The sequence below is a fragment of the Cetorhinus maximus genome, chromosome 11 (genome assembly GCF_964194155.1).
Source record: "Cetorhinus maximus chromosome 11, sCetMax3.hap1.1, whole genome shotgun sequence".
NCBI classification, from domain to species: domain Eukaryota; kingdom Metazoa; phylum Chordata; class Chondrichthyes; order Lamniformes; family Cetorhinidae; genus Cetorhinus; species Cetorhinus maximus.
Window position 1 is genome coordinate 111,603,345 of NC_135889.1, and position 19,577 is coordinate 111,622,921.

Here is a 19,577-nt window from a genome sequence, read left to right on the forward strand (position 1 = left end):
AAAAGAAAATGTGCATGTGCAACCTGGGAATGGTGGACCTTACACAATATATCGTACAATCCTGAAGCGACACAGATTTTTCTTAATGTGATCATTTTGCGTTGCAGGTCTAGGCTGCACTTTTGAATACACAGTTGAAAGTCTTACAAATATAAGGCCTGGAATTTGCTGCAAGCTGGCTTGTCAAGGTAACTGTACTCCCCGTGCAGCAGAACCTGTGAACCCAGAGACATTATGGCATCGGCTTGGAGAAAGCTCCTGGGCCAGGATTTTCTGTTTAGCATGCAGGGCTGGACGCTATCACATGAGGGGACATGTGTCAATGATTTTTAGCTTTTTTTATTGTGAAGTTTCAAATTCAACTTAATCTCCCTGAGGCACGGAGCTGCCTTAGGGAAATTCCTGCGTTCTTTCACGCGCATACATGAAAGAGTGCAGGCTCCGACTCTCCCACTCCCCCCTCCCCCCCCCCCGCCCGCACAGGTAGCGCTGAGCGCTACCGGGCACGCGTCACGCTGGACGGGCGTTAATTAGCTCGCCCACGTAAAATGGCGGCGTGCAGCCAATGGTGGGTGGCGATCAGCTCCGCCCCAGCTCCTGACCGGCCCGCCCGACGGGGAGAAAATTCTCCCTCTGGTCTGCTTCCTGAAATAGTCAGGAAGGAATGACTGGGAGTCTGGTTACAACAACCACTTACATCTATTTGGCATCTTTAACTCAGTAATACTCTCGAAGGATTGTTATCAAACAACATTGAATACAGAGCCATATCAGGAGATATTAGTGACCCAAAGCTTGATCAAAGGAGGTAGGGTTTTAAGAAGTTTCTTGAAAGGAGGAGGGAGAGGTGGAGAACTGGAGGTGTTTAGGGAGGGAATTCCAGAGCATAATGGAAAGCACAGCCGCCAATGATGGAATGACTGAAAAAGAAACAGACAACCAGAACTGTGGACTTGATTACCAGAAACGCAGGTACAAAGGTGGGGTGTGAAATGGGCGGGTTGTGTGCTAGCAGCCACCCCTTGTGAATAGGCACAAGTTGCAGACAGGGAGCCCTTTAGGTCTTGTGTGGCTGGCACCAGTGTCCAGAAAATCAGCCTTCTGTTCTGGCAAAATGTGGAGGTGGGGGGACTTGTCCACTCTAATTACTACCGACACCCCATTGAGATCTAATGCAGCATAACGTTTCAACAAAAGCTTCAAGCTCTCATTAACCAAATTCAGAAAAAAAGGACAATTCAGCAGTTAACATTTGGTTTTACAACAAGGAACCAAGAAATTAAATTGCAGGTTTTTTGTTTTGCTTTTGTTTAAAATTATGACAGTGGGCGGAATTTTACAACAGTGGGATTTTATTTTCCCTGCCAAAGTCAATGGAGTTTAGAATGGCTCTCTGCAATTTATTGCCCCTGCTGCGAAGGGGCCGTAGAATTCCAGTCATTAAGTGGAAATTTGATTGGTAATGCTTTTTTGGCTGTATATCTTTTTCCACAGTTATTTTCATCTGAACCGATAGATTTATTATTTTTGACTGCTAGGTATGTGCTCTGTAGAAAAATGTTAACTAACTAAGATCTGAAATATTTTAATCACATAATTAATAATTTGGATTGATATTGTACTGCAACTTATGTTTAATGTCAAAATAATAACCCTAATGCTCTGCAACATTCAATTAAGCAATGCAAATGAGATGACCTCCTGATCCTTTCTGGGGAACTGACAATAGGAGTAAAAAGTGAAGCAGATATTGCGTGGCAATAAAGAGAATTTATTTTCAGCACTTTGCTACAGGAGAAGTGGTTTTATTGATACCGTCTCCTGTTTGATTGTTTCTTAATAGATACATGAATGCTTGATGTATATATCGTTGAATGACAAACTGGTATTTATTGAAGAGTTGCTTTTCCAAGTTAATGAAGTTTATTGTGGATGCAATTAATGTTCTCCCTTCAATATAGGTTAGAGCAGGGAGCAAAATCTAGTTGTTCCCTTACACTAATCTCTTTTTTAATAAGCCATAAATGCCTTAAGCCAATTTTTCAAATACAGTGAAGCACACTTTGTGCATATACCCAGATAGCGTCCTATGATCTGCTGAAAATTATTTTGTTATTTTCTCCATAGTGTGTGTGCAGAACCTGTTTAAACATGTAGCGGTAAAAATTAAATATTTTCATATCAAGTACATTCTTAACATTAACCTGATGGGTTGTTCTTTGAATAAATTAAAAGATTGTTGTGATGCCTGACTGCTGCCAAATGTTTATTATTAAATACAATGTTGCAACAGTTGTGGCAATAATAAATTAATTATGGAAATGCCAGGGTGATTATGCTTTAATTCATTATGATTCTTTAATAGTTTTCAGTTCAGTTTTTTTTAATATACTCAGTTTACAGTTTTTGGAATACAAATTGTAAGTACAAAGTATTCAAACTTTAAAAAAATTCTTTCATGGGATGTGGGCATCACTGCCAAGGCCAGCATTTGTTGCCCATCCCTAATTGCCCTTGAACTGAGTGGATTGCTGGGTCATTTCAGAGGCATTAAATATCGAGGGAAGACAGTTAGATTCGCTCTTCGATGGATATTACCTGGCACTTGTTACTTGCCACTTATCAACCCAAGCCTGAAAATCGTTCAGGCCTTCCTGCTTATGGACAAGGACTGCTTCAGTATCTGAGGAGTCACAAATGGTGCAATCATCAGCAAATATCCCCTTGTCTGACCTTATGATGAGGGAAGGTCATTGATGAAGCAGCTGAAGGTGGTTGGGTCTAGGCCTGTACCCTGAGGAACTCCTGAAGCGATGTCCTGGGACTGAGATGATTGACCTCCAACAACCACAACCATCTTCCTTTGTGCTAGGTATGACTCCAAACAATGGAGAGTTTCCCCCCCCAATTCCTATTGACTCCAGTTTTGCTAGGGCTCCTTGATGCCACACTCGATCAAATGCTGCCTTGATGTCAGAGGCAGTCACTCTCACCTCACCTAATGAGTTCAGCTCTTTTGTCTATGTTTGGACCAAGGCTGTAGTAAGGTCAGGAGCTGAGTGGTCCTGGCAGAACCCAAACCGAGCACCAGTGAGCAGGTTATTGCTGAGTAAGTGCCACTTGATAGCACTGTCAATGACATTTTTCATATCTTTGCTGATTGAGAGCAGATTAATCGGGCGGTGAGTGGCCTGCTGTTTATGAATGGATTGGTCCCCCGCCTTGATGGTAGTGGTGGAGCGGGGGATATACCAAGCCATGAGGTTACAGATTGTGGTTGTATACAATTCTACTGCTGCTGATATCCCACAGCACCTCATGGATGCCCAGTTTTGAGTTGTTAGATCTGTTTGAAATCTATCCCATTTAGCACAGCGGTAGTGCCACACAACACAGAACATTTCAAAAATGCTTCATTAGTTGTAAAACAGTGAAAGGTGCTAAGTATATTGCAATTTTTTTTTCTATTTCTTTTTACAAGTCACATTTGCTTTGCTGTGCTATTATAATCCCAGCATTGTAGGAACCGTCAAGTGACACAGAGCTTGTGATTATTAATACCTTTACTTGAGTATTTCTGTAAATAGAGGCATGCTGTCAAATCTTTGTGTCTTGCACTCATCAGGACAGATGCAAGGATACTAAATTTCAAAGGATGCAACAATTTATACAGCATGAGAAATGGGTGCTGATTGGTTGGCCAGTCAGCTCTTATTGGTTGAGGCATTGTCATGGAGAATACACCAGGGAGCTACTGCTCCCCATGCTTTTGTTTAACTAGAAAAGGTGCAATGCCTGGGCATGCTCTTTCTGCTTGCATTGGACAGGGCCCCACGTATTGATATAGCTTCTAACAGGCATAAGTGAGCTAAATTGTGAGCCCGACTGATAATCTTAAATTAGCTTTATTCTTCTTTCTTAAAGTCTTCGATTGATAACATTTCCTGTTTTAGCCAGGAATGTGTCCCACATACCCACTACACGATGAGGCTATGAGGAGAAAAATGCTTTTACCCTTTCAACTTGGCAATTTTACACTTGTCTTGCAAATTTGTGTTCACAGCTAATGGAAACCGCTTGTGCAATACCGCGTTCAAGTTTTATAAAGTGAACAGAATGCTGCAGCAACAGCTTGTGCTGATACAACACCTTCAATATAGGAAACATTTCAAGGTGCTTTGTAAGGAGCAAGGTGGGACCGTGATGTTAGGGAAAAATTTGGTAAAAGGAATAGCACTGAGCCAGGATGGGACAGCTAGAGAGGTGGTAGAAAGCTTGTCTGAAAGGATGGGGTTTTGTAAAGACAGGTAAAGAAATGGAGAGGTTGAGTTGTTGAAGGAGGGATTTCCAAAGAGAAGAGGAATAATGGCTCTGCCACCAATGGTGGAGTGAAGGCAGGGTGGGCTGGTGCTGAGGAGGTGAGGGGAGGGAGGGGGTGGTGGTGGGGAAGAGAAAAGCACTTAACCATTTGGTCATGAATTGGATGCTTACAACAGCAGCAATAAAAAAGAAATCTGCGTTGTTTACCTGACATTCCCATAGCTATGGAGATTTCACTTTTACATGGGAATTATGTGGAAATTTCATATTACAGGGAATAAATATGGATTCAGGATGCAAATTAAGGAAAATTGAGAATTAGCAGTGAAACAAGAAAGAGGGAGAGAAAAACTGGTGTCCAAGTTATTTGATTCATAGCTTATTGCCTTATGACGTGGCAGATGATGTGTGCCAGGCAGACCAAATCCAAAAGGGAAACTTGGTCATGCTATCACAGCGGTTTTTCAATTTGTATTTATTATGAGAAGATATGTGCATTGAATTCAGAAGTAATAAGTCCACCAAGACCTTTAGAGGTTTTAAAAATTAAATTAAAATATTTACTAACAAATTAAAAGATTTTAAGCACATACTTAAGACTACCATTACTTACTACTATAACAACTCCTAAAATTCTGAATTAACCCGACCCCAAGTTACACCCCCTTTAAGGTAACAGTCCAAAATAGATTTTAGATCTAAACAGAACCAGAAAGTAATGCAGTACCCACTTGGCAGTGGAATTCCAAATGACTTCCCCCATCTTCAGTTACTTTACATAGCAGACTTATGCACAAATGAGGCTTCTTGAAGGTTGTTTCACACACCCTTTAGATCTCACATGGCCTTCTCTCACAGCCTTTCATTTCCCTTTATATATGTTCCTTTCTCTTTAATATGTAAATAATATTGTTCCATATGTCTTTGAAGCTGTATCTTCCTCATAATATAAAACTTTCATGTTGCCAATATTGTCAGTAACCTTTGGGAAAAATAAACGCACCCCTTAGCCTTGCTTATCTGGCTAGTTGTAAACAGACTAAGATCCCTTTTAAATCCAACAATCCCTTCATTTATCTAAAAATGCAAATTCCCTTCACACCTTACATGATAAGCTAGCATCCATGTTTACTCATTAGCATGTCAAGCACATTTCTACACCTAGCTTCTTTTGATGATTTCAAGATTGCAGTATACTGGACTCCAAAATGTAATTAAATCACACAAACAGACCCGACTATAATCACACCCATAAACCTACTTCACAATAAACAAGAAAAGTATCATGAAAATTATTATACTTTCATCACAATTGATACAACAAATGTATTTTTAGAACTAGGATGTTACAATATCCAGGGGAATGAATGAGTTATTAGGATGTTTTACTACATTAAAGGTGGTACATAAAAGCATGTTGTTGTTACGCCGTGCGTGTGGAGGTTTAGCCTAGATTGCCAGCAAGTCATTTTCAGTGTGTGAAGATTTTTAAGCTAATGAGACATGCCAGTAAGAAGCAATCATTAATGCCCTTCCTATATGACAACATTTAACAATTTGAGTTACATTTTTTCCTTGTTAATTTTTTTTTTGTGGACACTGAAAGAAACAAGCAGGGTAAAATATGAAATCCATTTTGGAAGCATGAAAATCACTTTGATAAGGAAGTTGGAAGCAAAATATTTATCTTCACAGATGATTCCAAAATAATTGGAATTGCAAACAATGAAGAAAAGTGCAGCCAGATTCAGAAGGATCAGGACCATTAAGGTAATTGGGCCACAGGGGCAATGTGAAGGAATTAGTTTGGGAGAAGGAAATCATGATGGTTATTATTGATGCATCTATAAACCCATCTGTTGATAACAATGTGTATTTATTTAGCTTCTCTAACATAATGAAGCATCCCAAGGTGCTTCGCAGGAAAGTTATAAAGTGAAGAATTAACTTCAAGCTACAAAGGGAGACATTAGGTCAGGTGACCAAAAGCTTGGTCAAAGAGGCAGGTTTTAAGGAGAGTCTTAAAAGGAGGAAAGAGAGGTGGAGAGGTGTAGGGAGGGAATTCCATGACTTGGGGTCTACGGGTAGCTGAAGACACAGATACAAATGATGGAGCAATTAAACTCAGGTATACCCAAGAGGCCACCATTTGATGAGAGCAGATACCTTGGAGGGTTGTGGGGCTGGAGGAGATTACGGAGAAAGGCTGATGCTATGGGGAGAATTGAAAACCAGGATGAACATATGTATTAGGAGCAGGCCCCTCGAGCCTGCTCCGTCATTCAATAAGATCATGGCTGATCTGATTGTAACCTCAACGCCACGTTCCAGCCTACCCCTGATGACCCGTCACCCTTGTTAATCCAGAATCCATCTAGCTCTGCCTTAAAAATATACAAATACTCTGGTTCCACTGCCTTTTGAGGAAGGGAGTTCCAAAAATTCTCCTTGTCTCTCTTAATTGAGTGACCCCTTAAACAGTGACCCCCTAGTTCTAGATCCTCCCACAAGAGGAAACATGCTCTCCACATGCACCCTGTCAAGACCCCTCAGGATCTTAAAGGTTTTAATTAAGCCCCCTCTTAGTCTTCTAAATTCCAGTGGATTCAAGCCTAACCTGTCCAGCCTTTCCTTATAAGGCAACCCGCCCATTCCTGGTAATGGCCTAGTAAAGCTTCTCTGAACTGTTTCGAACACATTTACATCTTTCTTTAAATAAAGAGACCTGTACTGTACACAACACTCCAGATGTGGGGCAGAATTTTCTGAGCCCGCTGGCAGTGGGCGTGATAGATGGCATGCACGGAAATTATGGCGAGACCCACTTCACAACGGTGTGAAGGCAGGTCGTGATCTTCCTCTCAGCCCACCATCGGTGGGCCACGTTTCCTGCCATTGGTCGGCGGGGAGCTAATTGTAATATATTACCATCTAATTAAAAGGCCATCCCACCAGTCTCTTGGAACCCCACCACATCGTCCCGCCAAGTCGGTGGGAAAGCAGGCCGACGTGTTTCACAACAGCGCGCAGGTGACCTGCACTTGGCGGCCTTCACTTTGGGGGAACGGAGGTGAGTGAGCAGCAGCGTTCTCCACAGCTCGCCTCTTGTTTACAGGCCTCAGGGGCACCAGGGGGTGGGGGAAACTGGTGCCTGGCCCCGCAGACGACTGCTGGGGGTTGGGGGATGTCTGAGGACAAGTGCTGGCCAGCCTTGGAGGCAATTGCTGGGGTGGGGGGGGGTCAAGTGCTGCCCTGGCGCTGCATCCCACGCACAGCAATTGAGGTGGGGGGGCAGGGTAAGCGAGGGGAATGGCCATGCATTGGGACACCTGTATAAACTTACCTCTGCAACTAAGACAGGTCAGGCGCAGCAACAGTGATATGATGGAGGTCAGGCTCCCAGCCTGCCCGCCCATGCAAGCAACACAGAGGCACCAAAGGGCCACCAAGTGCTCCATATCTTACCCTCCCCCACCTCCCCCAACCCCTGGTACAGACTTTGAGTCCGCCACCACCTAATGGACTGCAGAGCAGTTGGACTGCACACGTTGTACAATCTCCTCGCCAATGCTGACCATGGAGCAGTCACTGCTGGAGGGCCTCATAGCCCCTTGCAATCTCAGCATCCTAGTTTGGACCAGTGTCCCCCATGTCGCAGGTCAACAGGGCAGCCATGCAACGCATTCATCTCTGGCCATTAGAGGAGTGACCAGCGCTCTCCGGGAAGCATTAAGGGGCGGCCACACAAGGCCAAGAAAGGTGCTAATTACAGCCATGATAACCACGTCTCTCTCTCTTTCATGCTGCAGGAGGACCATGTCAGGATCATGGATCGTGGTGACCTAGCTGTATGCCTGATGGCCTACAGAGACCATAGAAGACAGAGGAGTGAGTGACTGAGGCTCCTGGCCGTGCATAGGCAGGAGCAGCAAACTCATGAAGAAGCAGCAGCAGGGGTTCCTGCACATGCTGCCCAGGAGCAACAGTGAGCTGTGGTTGGTCGGCGCCTAGCGACACCCAGGGTTTATAGACGCCGCCTGCCATTCCTGCAGATGACAGGGAACTAGTGTTGCTGATGACTGCACATGTCTAGGGACCTAGTGGCTCACATCTGCCCTTACTGAAGGATTTGGCGTCAAGAGGACATGGAGGGCATCCCCAGCCTGTGGCAGTGAAAGTGACCACGACGCTCAATTTCTATGCCAGTGGCTCCTTTCAGGGCTCTACAGGTGGCCTCTGTGGGATTTCACAATCTGTCACCCACAGCCAGGATGCAAGGGCCATTGGATTTGTCCTGATCTCAGGATTCCCACAGGTGCAGGGTGCGATTGACTGCACTCACGTGGCACTCAGGTCTCTGTCGCTACACTCGGTGGACTTCATCAACCTCAAGACCTTCCACTCACTAACTGTGCATCTGGTATGCGACCACCAGCAACACATCCTGCAGGTATGCGCACGGTTTCCGGGGAGTGTGCACGATGCCTACATGCTGAGTTGCTCGCAGATCCCTGCAGTCTTCCAAGGTCCACAGAGGCTGCAGAATTGGCTCCTTGGAGACAAGGGTGCAGAGGCCGTGGCTGATGACACCCGTGCGGCAGCCTCAGACTGCGATAATGAGGCTTGTGCAGCAGCTCGCAACATGCAGCAGACCATCGAGATGCTGAAGATGTGGTTCCGGTGCCTGGACCGGCCTGGTGGAGGCCTGCAATACAGTCCGCAAAGAGTAGGATGAGTGTCCTGCAGTCAGCATCGCGGTGAAGCAGTCTGGGAAGAGCATCCCGCAGTCAGCATTGCAGTAAAGCAGTCTGGGAAGAGTGTCCCGCAGTCAGCATCGCGGTGAAGCAGTCTGGGAAGAGTGTCAGGCAGTCAGTTCTTGCTGAAAATAACAAAAGTGACATCACAAGACAGAATGAGAGAACGGCGGAGAGATCAGAACCAGCGAGAGTGCGGGGAAGCTTCAAAAAGTGATGTCAGCACAAAGGTGAGAGCTCATTGGTGAGTAGTGGGTAAGTGTTTTTCTCCAGTTCAAAATAGATTAAGCTAAAGAAAGGTAAGGGTTCTAGTTTTTATTTAAAGTACATGAATAATTTAATGTTATTTTTTACTGTATTTAACTTAAAGTAAGGGTTTTTTTTTCAACTCGAGGCATGACTGCTCAGTCCTGTGTTATGTACCGCCTGCAATATGTGGGAAGTCCTAGACGCTCCTTGAGCACCGGCCACGTGTGTAGGAAGTGCCACCAGCTGCAGCTACTTGAGCTCTGAGTTTCGGAGCTTGAGCGGCAGCTGGAGGCATTGAGGTGCATCCGTGAGGCTGAGAGTCCCGTGGATAGCATGTTTTTAGACGTGGTCACTTCACAGCTTACGGAAGTGCAGGCAAAAGGGGAATGGGTCACCATCAGCCAGAAGAAAGGTGTTAGGAAATCCCCAGGGTGCATCACGCTCGAGAACCGTTTTTCTGTGTTGGAAAACGGTGAGAGTGATGGTTCCTCTGGGGAGTGCAGCCACACTCATGGCATTGTGAGTGACTCAGCTGCACAGGGGGGGAGGAAAAAGAGGGCAAGAGCAATAGTGGTAGGAGACTTGCTAGTAAGGGGAATAGACAGGCATTCCTGGGGCCGTCGAGGTGACTCCAGGATGCTATGTTGCCTCCCTGGTGCCAGGGTCAAGGATGTCACTGAGCGGCTGCATAGCATTCTAAAGGGAGAGGGCAAACAGATAGAGATTGTGGTGCATATTGGTACCAATGACATAGGTAAAAAGAGGGATGAGGTCCTGCAAGCAGAATTTAGGGAACTAGGAAACAGATTAAAAAACAGGACCTCAAAGGTAGTAATCTTTGGAGCACTTCTGGTGCCACGCGCTAGTCAGTATAGAAATAGGAGGTTAGTCCAGATGAGTGCGTGGCTGGAGAGATCATACAGGAGGGAGGGCTTTAGATTCCTGGGACATTGGGACTGTTTCTGAGGGCAGTGGGACCTCTACAAGGTGGATGGGTTGCACCTGAATCGGAATGGGAAGGTTTGCTAGTGCTGTTGGGGAGGGTTTAAACTAACTTGGCTGGGGGTTGGGATCCTGAGAAAAGGTTCAGCAGGGGGAGATGCACAGCCAAAATTAGAAGAGAGAGCAAGTAAGTCTGGAAGGCATAGAAATTATAGGTCAGTTAAGGCACAAGGGAGTTTGGCAAGGTTGGATGGCATTTATTTTAATGCAAGGAGTCTGATGAATAAGGCAGATGAGCTGAGGGCACAGATTGACACATGAAAGTATGATATCATTGCTGTCAGAGAGACATGGTTGAGAGAAGGGCAGGATTGATAGCTCAATATTCCATGATATAGGGTCTTCAGACGAGACAGGGAAAGAGGTAAAAGAGGAGGGGGTATTGCAATATTGACCAAGGAATCAATTACAACAGTAAGGAGGGATGACATCTTAGAAGGCTCCTCAAACGAAGCCATATGGGCAGAATTTAAAAACAAAAAAGGAGCAATCACATTGCTGGGAGCATACTATAGGCCCCCTAACAGTCAGAGAGAAATAGAAGAGCAGATATGTAGGCACATTTCAGAGAAGTGTAAAATAATAGGGTAGTAAGAGTGGGGGATTTCAACTTCCCCAATATTAACTGGGTTAGTCATAGAGTGATAGGTTTAGAGGGAGCGGAATTCTTAAAATGCATCCAGGATAGCATTTTAAGCTAATACGTAGAAGGTCCTACGAGAGAGGGGGTGGTCCTGGACTTAATTTAGGGAATGAAGCCGAGAAAGTGGTAGAGGCATCAGTGGGGGAGCATTTTGCAGATAGTGATCATAACTCCGTTAGATTCAAAGTTGTTATGGAAAAAGGACAAGGATGGGCCAGAAATCAGAGTTCTAAATTAGGGGAAGGCCGATTTTGATAAGATCAGTTATGATCTGGCCAGAGTGGACTGGGAGCAGCTGCTTTTAGGTAAATCTGCGTCAGAGCAGTAAGACTTATTTAGGAAGGAAATAGGGAGAATACAGGGCTAACATATTCCAGTAAAGACAAAGTGTGGGACCAACAAACCTAGGGAGCCCTGGATGTCCAGGGATATATCGGATTGGATAAAGAGAAAAAAGGAGGCTTATGGCAGATACTGAGGGCTCAAAACAGTGGAAGCCCTAGAGGAGTGTAAAATGTATAGGGGGGGAAACTTAAAAAGGAAATTAGGAGAGCAAAAGGGCATGAAAAAACAATGGCAGGTAAAATAGAAGAACATCCAAAGTTATTTTACAAGTACATTAAGAGTAAGGGGATAACTAGGGAAAGAGTAGGGCTTATTAAGGACCATAGTGGTAATTTGTGTGTGGAGCCGGAAGATGTAGGTAGGGTTCTAAATGAATACTTTGTGTCGGTGTTCACAAGTGAGGGGAACGACATGGAAATCAGGCAGAAGGACTGTGATATAATTAAGGAAATTAACATAGAAAGGGAGGAGGTACTAAGTGGTCTGGCAGGCTTAAAAGTAGATAAATCTCCAGGCCCGGATGAAATGTATCCCAGGCTGTTGAGTGACGCAAGGGAGGAGATGGCAGGGGCGCTGGCAATAATTTTCAATACTTCTCTGGCCACAGGAGAGGTGCCAGAGGACTGGAGGACAGCCAATGTGGTATCGTTATTCAAGAAGGGAGGAAGGGATAAACCAGAGAACTACAGGCCAGTCAGTCTAACCTCAGTGGTGGGAAACTATTGGAAGCAATTCTGAGGGATGGAATTAATCTAAACTTGGAGAAGCAGGGATTAATCAAGAACAATCAGCATGGTTTTGTTAAGGGGAGGTCATGTCTGACCAATTTGATTGAATTTTTCAAAGAGGTGACCAGCTGTGTAGATGAGAGCAATGCATTTGATGTAGTCTACTTGGACTTCAGCAAGGCTTTTGATAAGGCCCCGCATGGGAGACTCATAACGAAAGTAAAAGCCCATGGGATCCAAGGCAATTTGGCAAATTGGATCCAGAATTGACTGAGTGGCAGGAAGCAGAGGGTGATGGTCGAGGGGTGTTTTTGTGACTGGATGCCTGTGTCCAGTGGGGTTCCACAGGGATCGGTGTTGGGTCACTTGCTGTTTGTGGTATATACAAATGATTTAGACTTGAATGTAGGAGGGTTGATCAGTAAGTTCATAGATGACACGAAAATTGGTGGGGTGGTAAATAGTGAGGAGGATAACCTTAGATTACAGGGGGATATAGACGAGCTGGTCAGATGGGCTAATCAGTGGCAAATGGAATTTAATCTGGATAAGTGTGAGGTGGTGCACTTAGGCGGGACAAACAAGGCATGGGGATACACGGTGAATGGTAGGACCCTGGGAAGTACCGAGGATCTAGAGAGAGTGCAGAGGAGAGTTACCAGGATGTTGCCTGGGCTGGAGAGTTTTAGTTATGAGGAGAGATTGGATAGACTGGGGTTAATTTCCCTGGAGCAGAGGAGATTGAGGGGAGATATGATTGAGGTGTATAAAATTATGAGGGGCATAGATAGGGTAGACCGGAAGGAACTTTTCCCTTTGGTGGAGGGATCAATAACCAGGGGGCATAGATTTAAGGTAAGGGGCAGGAAGTTTAGAGGGGATGTGAGGAAGAATTTTTTCACCCAGAAGGTGGTGTGAATCTGGAACTCACTGCCTGAAAGGGTGGTAGAGGCAGAAACCCTCATAATATTTAAGTATTATTTGGTTGTGCACCTGTGATTCCATGGCATACAAGGCTATGGGCCTCATGCTGGAAAATGGGATTAGAATAGTTAGATACTTGTTTCACTGGCGCAGACTTGATGGACCGAAGGGCCTTTTTCTGTGCTGTAGACCTGTATTACTCTGAGGGTGTCATGCATCGTCATTGTCTGCTGCGCCCTTTACAACCTGGCGCTGCAATGGGATGAGGAGCTGGCCGAGGAGGAGATGGAGGAGCTGCATGTCTCCTCCGATGAGGAGGATGCTGACAGGGATAAGGGTGAGGGGGTCCTCGGTGGTGACAACGACAGGGATGAGGTTTTCGCACCAACTTGATGAGGCAGGCGCACTCGGGAGGCCCTCAGCTGCCAGATTTGTGGAGGATGATGACGACATGCAGTGAGGTGTCCCTGTAGACCCTCACATTGCAATTGTGAAAGTTTGACTCCAGTCTGGCTTATCTCAGCGCCAATACCCTCTGAGAGAATGCTCCTGTCATGGAGATGCAGTGGAGGCCCTAACGTTTTCTAATTACTTGCTGTACCTACGTACTAGCATTTTGTGATTCTTGCATGAGGACACCGGGATTCCTCTGAATCTCAGAACTCTGCAATCTCTCACCATTTAGATAATACGCTTCTTTTTTATTCTTCCTGCCAAAATGAACAAGTTTGTATTTGCCCACATTATATTCCATTTATCAGAACTTTGCCCACTCACTTAACCTATCTCTGTCACTTTGTAGCCTCCTTGCATCCTCTTCACAAGTTGCTTTCCTACCTACCCTTGTGTTTTTAGCAGATTTCGAAACCATTCTTTTGATCCCTTCATCCAAGTAATTTATATAAATTGTAAAAAGTTGAGGCCCCAGCACTGATCCCTGTGGCACACCACTTGTCACATCCTGCCAATCAGAAAAAGACCCATTAATGCCAACTCTCTGCTCCCTGTTAGCTAGCCAATCTTCCATCCATGCAATTATGTTACCTCCTATACCATGAACTTTTATTTTCTACAATACCCTTTGATGTGGTACCTTATCGAATGCCCTCTGGAAATCTAAGTACAGTACATCCACCAGTTCCCCTATATCCAGCACATGTGGCTCCTTAAAGGAACTCCAATAAATTGGATAAACATGGTTTCCCTTTCATGTTGAATCTGCCTGATTGCCTTGAATTTTTCTAAGTGCCCTGCTATAACATCTTTAATAATAGTTTCTAATATTTTCCCTAAGACGGATATTAAGCCAACTGGACTGTCGTTTCCTGCTTTCTGTCTCCCTCCCTTTTTGAATAAAGGAGTTATATTTGCAATTTTCAAATCTAGTGGAACCTTCCCCGAATCGAGGGAATTTTGGAAAATTAAAACCAGTGCGTCAATTATCTCACTCGCCACTTCTCTTAAGAAGTTAGGGTGAAGTCCATCCAGACCTGGGGATTTGTCAGCCCACAGCCCCAACAATTTGTTACACTTCCCTGGTGATTGTAATTTTCCTGAGTTCCTCCCTCCGTCCCATTTCCTGATTTATAGTTATTTCCGGGATGTTACTTGTCTTCTCTATAGTGAAGACTGAAGCAAAATACCTGTTTAATTCATCCACCATCTCCCTACTTTCCATTATCAATTCCCCAGAGCACTTTCTCCAGGAGCAACGCTCACTTGGTTAACTCTTTTCTTATTTAAATATCTATAGAAACTCTCACTATCCTTGTTTTTGGGCAGGATTTTGAGTTCGGCGTGCGGGTGCGACCAGCGGGCCTGGGAGCGGCCGGGAGATGGGCCAGAGCCCGTTCCTTGAGGTCGGGGTGCTGAAATATTCAGCGTTGCCGGGATGGGGGGGCTGGAGGAGGACGAGCGCTGAGGTCAGCACGGGCAGCGTGGAGTGCTCTCAGAAAGCGCCCTGATGGCAGAGAGCTGCCTCGGGCATCTGAAGAATCGAAATGCAATAAAAACAGATTTTAAATTCTGGAAATAAAATGCCCATGCATCAGAAACATTAACCTTAACATATACAGGATGAAAACTCTGTTTATTTTTTTAAATTAATATCGGAAACATCATCACGCCCTTGGATGAGGTTTCCTCAAAAAGGCAAAGGCCGGCTGGCCAATTCACCTGCCCGTCAACTGTAAGGTTGGACGGGCAACGTAAAATCATTGATTAATACGTAAATGGCCTTAATAGGCCTCTTAATTGTCAGTGGGCACGTTGCCAACTCTCGCACACGCCCGCCGACCAAAACATCGCAAGAGTGCGTGATGATGTTGGGACACTCACTCAATGCCATCACGCGCTATTTCATGCTTGAGCGTGTTGGGCGTGCACCTATATTACTAGCTAGCTTTCTTTCAGACTCTAATTTTCCCTCCTAATTAATCTTTGTCATTCTTTGCTGTTATTTCTATTCTTTCCAATCTCCTGGCCTGCCACCCATCTTTATGTAATTATATGCCTTTTCTTTAAGTTTGATCTTGGCCAGGATTTTCCCTGCCCACTGGTGTCGGGCGTTTTCGGTCGCGTGAGTGGACAATATGGCGAGAACGCCAAATATCGGTTTCATGACATTGCGAAACCCGTTCATGATCGTCCACTTAGCCCGCCGATGGTGGGCCACGTTCCCCGCCATCGGTCATCGGGAACCTCATTGTAATACATCAGCATATCATTGAAAGGCCAGCTCGCCGGACTCATCCCCCCCCCCCACTGGTTCGTCCAGCCAGGCCAGCGGGAAAACAGGCTGACATGTTTCACAACAGCATATATAAGGGGTGCACTTGGTGGGCTGCACTTCACTTGGGACTTCAAGGTTTGTTTGCCTACGTTGCTTTAGTCAGCACTCGCAATCATCAGTGCCAGGCTTCATAGACAGCACCGCATCACTTTTAGGGGTAGGCCATATGTGGGTGGCTTTTCAATGGCTGCAGGGCAAGGTCTTGCTTGGGGAAGGGGGAGAAGTGGCTTCAGGCAAGGGAAGAGGCTGCAGGACAAGGGCTACACTATGGGGGTATCCCAGGGTGTGTGGGGGCACATGTTGCCCTATGCAAGTGGCCTCAAGATGGTGAGGGCTTAGGAGGCATTTTCCAGAGGAGATAAGGTCAGATGGACATGAGTGTATGTGTTTGAGAATAGGTGGTGATGTCCCTTGAGCTGGCAGTGAGTAAGATGCCAGTGAATGTGTGGTGGGCTTGAGTGTGTGACTTTAGAGTGATGAGATGGTTTCCTTATTCTGGCGGCACAGATGAGATCATTTATCCTCTATTTACATTGGATGGCCAAACTCTTCTGTTCAGCATTGGCACCAATCACCACAGCCGTTGTCTACCAAGCTGGAGTGGTAATGTTGCTGCCCCTCCTGCAGGAAGAGCGGGGGTAGAGGACATCACAATAGGCCTCATGGCATCCAAAAGGTGCTCGAGGGCTGCAGTATTCTTGCCTTTCAGGGCCATGTCTTCTTTGCTGCAGCCCTGGGCTGGAAGCATTGAGTGCGGCGATACTTTAAATGTGGTGCCTGGCGTGATGAAGTGGCAAGGTGACAGCATGGCAGGTAAATCGGAGCCCGTCCGCCATGGAAACAGCGTGCATCCTGGGAATGTGGGTTTGGGACGATATGGTGTGAAAATAGCCACCATTGCGACTGACTAGTACAGTGTCGCTCTTCCTGCCTGCTACCACACTTAGTACAAATCTGGGACAATTCCACCCAATATATTTAACTTTTTTTAGTTAACTACGGATGGTGGGACCTCCCGTTAGAATTTTTCTTTCTCATTGGAATATCTATTCTGTGTATTCTGAAATATTCCTTTAAATGTCTGTTACTGAACCTCTATTGACCTATCCCTTAACCTATTTTTGCCTGTTCACTTTAGCTAGTTCCATTTTCATCTCCTCATTACTGCTCTTATTTAAGTATAAAATAGTAGTTTGGATGCACTCATATCTCCGTCAAAATAAATGTAAAATTCAGTTAGATTATGATCGCTGCTATCTCGGGGTACCTTCACTATGAGGTTATCAAGTAATCCTATCTTGTTGCTCAATATATTAGCCTTCTCTCTGGTTGGCTCCAGACCATACTGTTCTAAAAAACTATCCCGAAAACATTCTGTGAACTCATCTAAGCTAAAGGTAGCTTAGATGCCCATCTGATTTTTCCAGTCTATATGTAGATTAAAATCCTCCATGATTATTGCTGTACCTTTCTGGCAAGTTCCCATTATTTTTTTTTAATACTCTGTCCTACTGTGTAGTTACACTTAGGGGCCTGTCCACCATACCTACAAGTGACTTTTTGCCTTTATCATTCCTCATCTGAACCCAAACCACTTCTACATCCTGGTTTCCTGAACTTAGGTCATCCCTCTCTAACGTGCTAATACCATCATTAGTTAACAGAGCCACCCCTCCACCTTTTCCCAACATCCTATCCATCCTAAATGACACGTACCCTTCACTATCCAGGTCCCAATCTATGTCATTCTGTAGCCATGGCCTAAATTTTTCCCTCATCAGGCGTTTGTGATTGGCAGGCCCAGGAGCGGTTGGGAAAGAGACCCCCGACCAATTAACGGCCAGCCAGCATGAAATGCATGCGGAAAAGCTCAGCGCTGCCGGGTGGGAGTGGGGAGAGGGTAGGCAACGCAGGGCATGCTTCCACAAAGCTCCCTGAAGGCAGACAGCAGCCTCAGGGAGCTGCAGACCTCCAAACAATAAAATAAAGCACAAAAAGCTGCAAAAATATATGTCCATGCAGCACAATCAAGCACCTGAAAGCATACCTCAAAAATGCCGTCCCTAGATATTTATGTTTATTTTATTTCCTAATGGAGATTTTATCCCGCTTTTGGATGAGGTTTCATCAAAAATGTAAAAGCTACCTGGCCGATTGGCCTGTCCGCCAACTAGGAGGTTGGACGGGCCACAAAAAGAAAAATCTTTGAATTGCGCCATTAAAGGGCTTACTTGCCCATTTAATTGTCGATGGGCACTCTTCCAACTTTTGCACATGCCCACTGAGCAAAATATCATGTGAGTACGCGATGACCTCAGGATGCGCGCCTGACATCATCTTGCACGATTTTATGCCCGTTCGGGTCAGGCATGCACCCACCCATGGAACGTAAAATTCTGCCATGTCCCTGTAATGGCTATCAGATTGTATTTATTTATTTCTATTTGCATTATCTGTTCATCTGTTTTGTTTCAAATGCTACGTGCGTTTAGATACAGAGCCCTCACTTTTGTCCTTCTATTATTTTTGTAACACCTGGCCTCATCTGCTGAGTTACTCTTAAAATTGTACTCTCTGTCCCTTCCTGTCATAGTCTGTTTAACATTTCCCATATTAATACCTTTTTCTCTTGTCTTGTCTCTACTCTTTGTTTTACCACATCTTCCCAAATTTAATTCCTTGCCCCACTATTCAGTTTAAAATCCTCTTCACTTCCTTAGTTATGCAGCTCTAGAGGACACCAGCCTTACACCATTCAGGTGTGGACCATCCCAATGGTACAGATCCCACTTTCCCCACAACTGGTGCCAGTGCCCCATGAACCAGAACTCACTCCTCCCACACCGATCTTTGAGCCACGCATTCATTTCTCTAATCTTATTTGCCCTATGCCAATTTGCATGTGGCTCAGGTAATAATCCAGAGATTATTATCTTTAAAGTCTGCTTCTTAATTTGGTGACTAGCTCTTCATACTGACTATGCAGAGCCTCCTTCCTTATCCTGCTTATGTTGTTGGTATCTACATGGACCATGACCACTGGATCCTCCCCCTCCCACTGCAAGTTCCTCTCCAGCCCTGAGCAGATGTCACAAACTTTGACACCGGGCAGGCTACAAAGTTGTCTGGACTCTCGCTCTTTGCTACAGAGAACAATGTCAATCTCCCTCACTATACTGTCCCCTCCTACCGCTATGTTCCTTTTTGCTCCCTCCATTTGGATGTCTTCCTGTACCACGGTGCCATGGTCAGTTTGCTCATTCATCCTGCGGCACCCACTCATCCAACCAGCTGAGAGAACCTCAAACCTGTTGGACAATTGCTGAGGCTCACACCCCTGCCCTCTGGGCCCCCTTACCTGCCTCACTCAGAGTCACACCCTCCTGTCCCAGGCCACTGACCAAATCAGAAGACCCTATCCTAAGCGGTGTGACTGCCTCCTGGTATAAAGCATCCAGATTACTTTTCCCCCTTCCTGATGTTTCGCAGCTCGGCCTCAAGCTGCAAACACTTACTGCAGACGTGTTTGCCCTGGATCACAGAGTTATCCAGCAGCTCCCATATGCTGCAGCCTTGATATATCACTGTCCTGTCACCCTTAATGAGTTTTAAATAATTACTTAATTATATTAATCACTTAATGTTGTTTTCTTATATATTTTATTAAATTTATCACCAATTTATGTACTATTTTATAACTTAGGGGTAGAATAGAACTTACCCACTCACAAGACACTCACCAAACAGCTAGCTCCTTTCCCTGTAGTAGAACAAACACCAATTTCCATGAGGTGAGGAAGATAGAAAGAGGAAACAAACAA

The 19,577-nt window shown here is 45.1% G+C and overlaps 1 protein-coding gene across 1 annotated transcript in view; it reads left to right on the forward strand.

Moving 5' to 3' along the window:
* The first annotated feature begins 889 nt into the window (after nt 1-889).
* Nucleotides 890-19,577, forward strand: part of LOC144686219 (contactin-associated protein-like 5) — a 738,881-nt gene continuing 720,193 nt past the window's right edge. Inside the window, exons 1-2 of the mRNA XM_078551310.1 lie at nt 890-980; nt 4,064-4,192. Coding sequence (XP_078407436.1) covers nt 890-980; nt 4,064-4,192 — 220 coding nt within the window. The remainder of the gene's footprint in view (nt 981-4,063; nt 4,193-19,577) is intronic.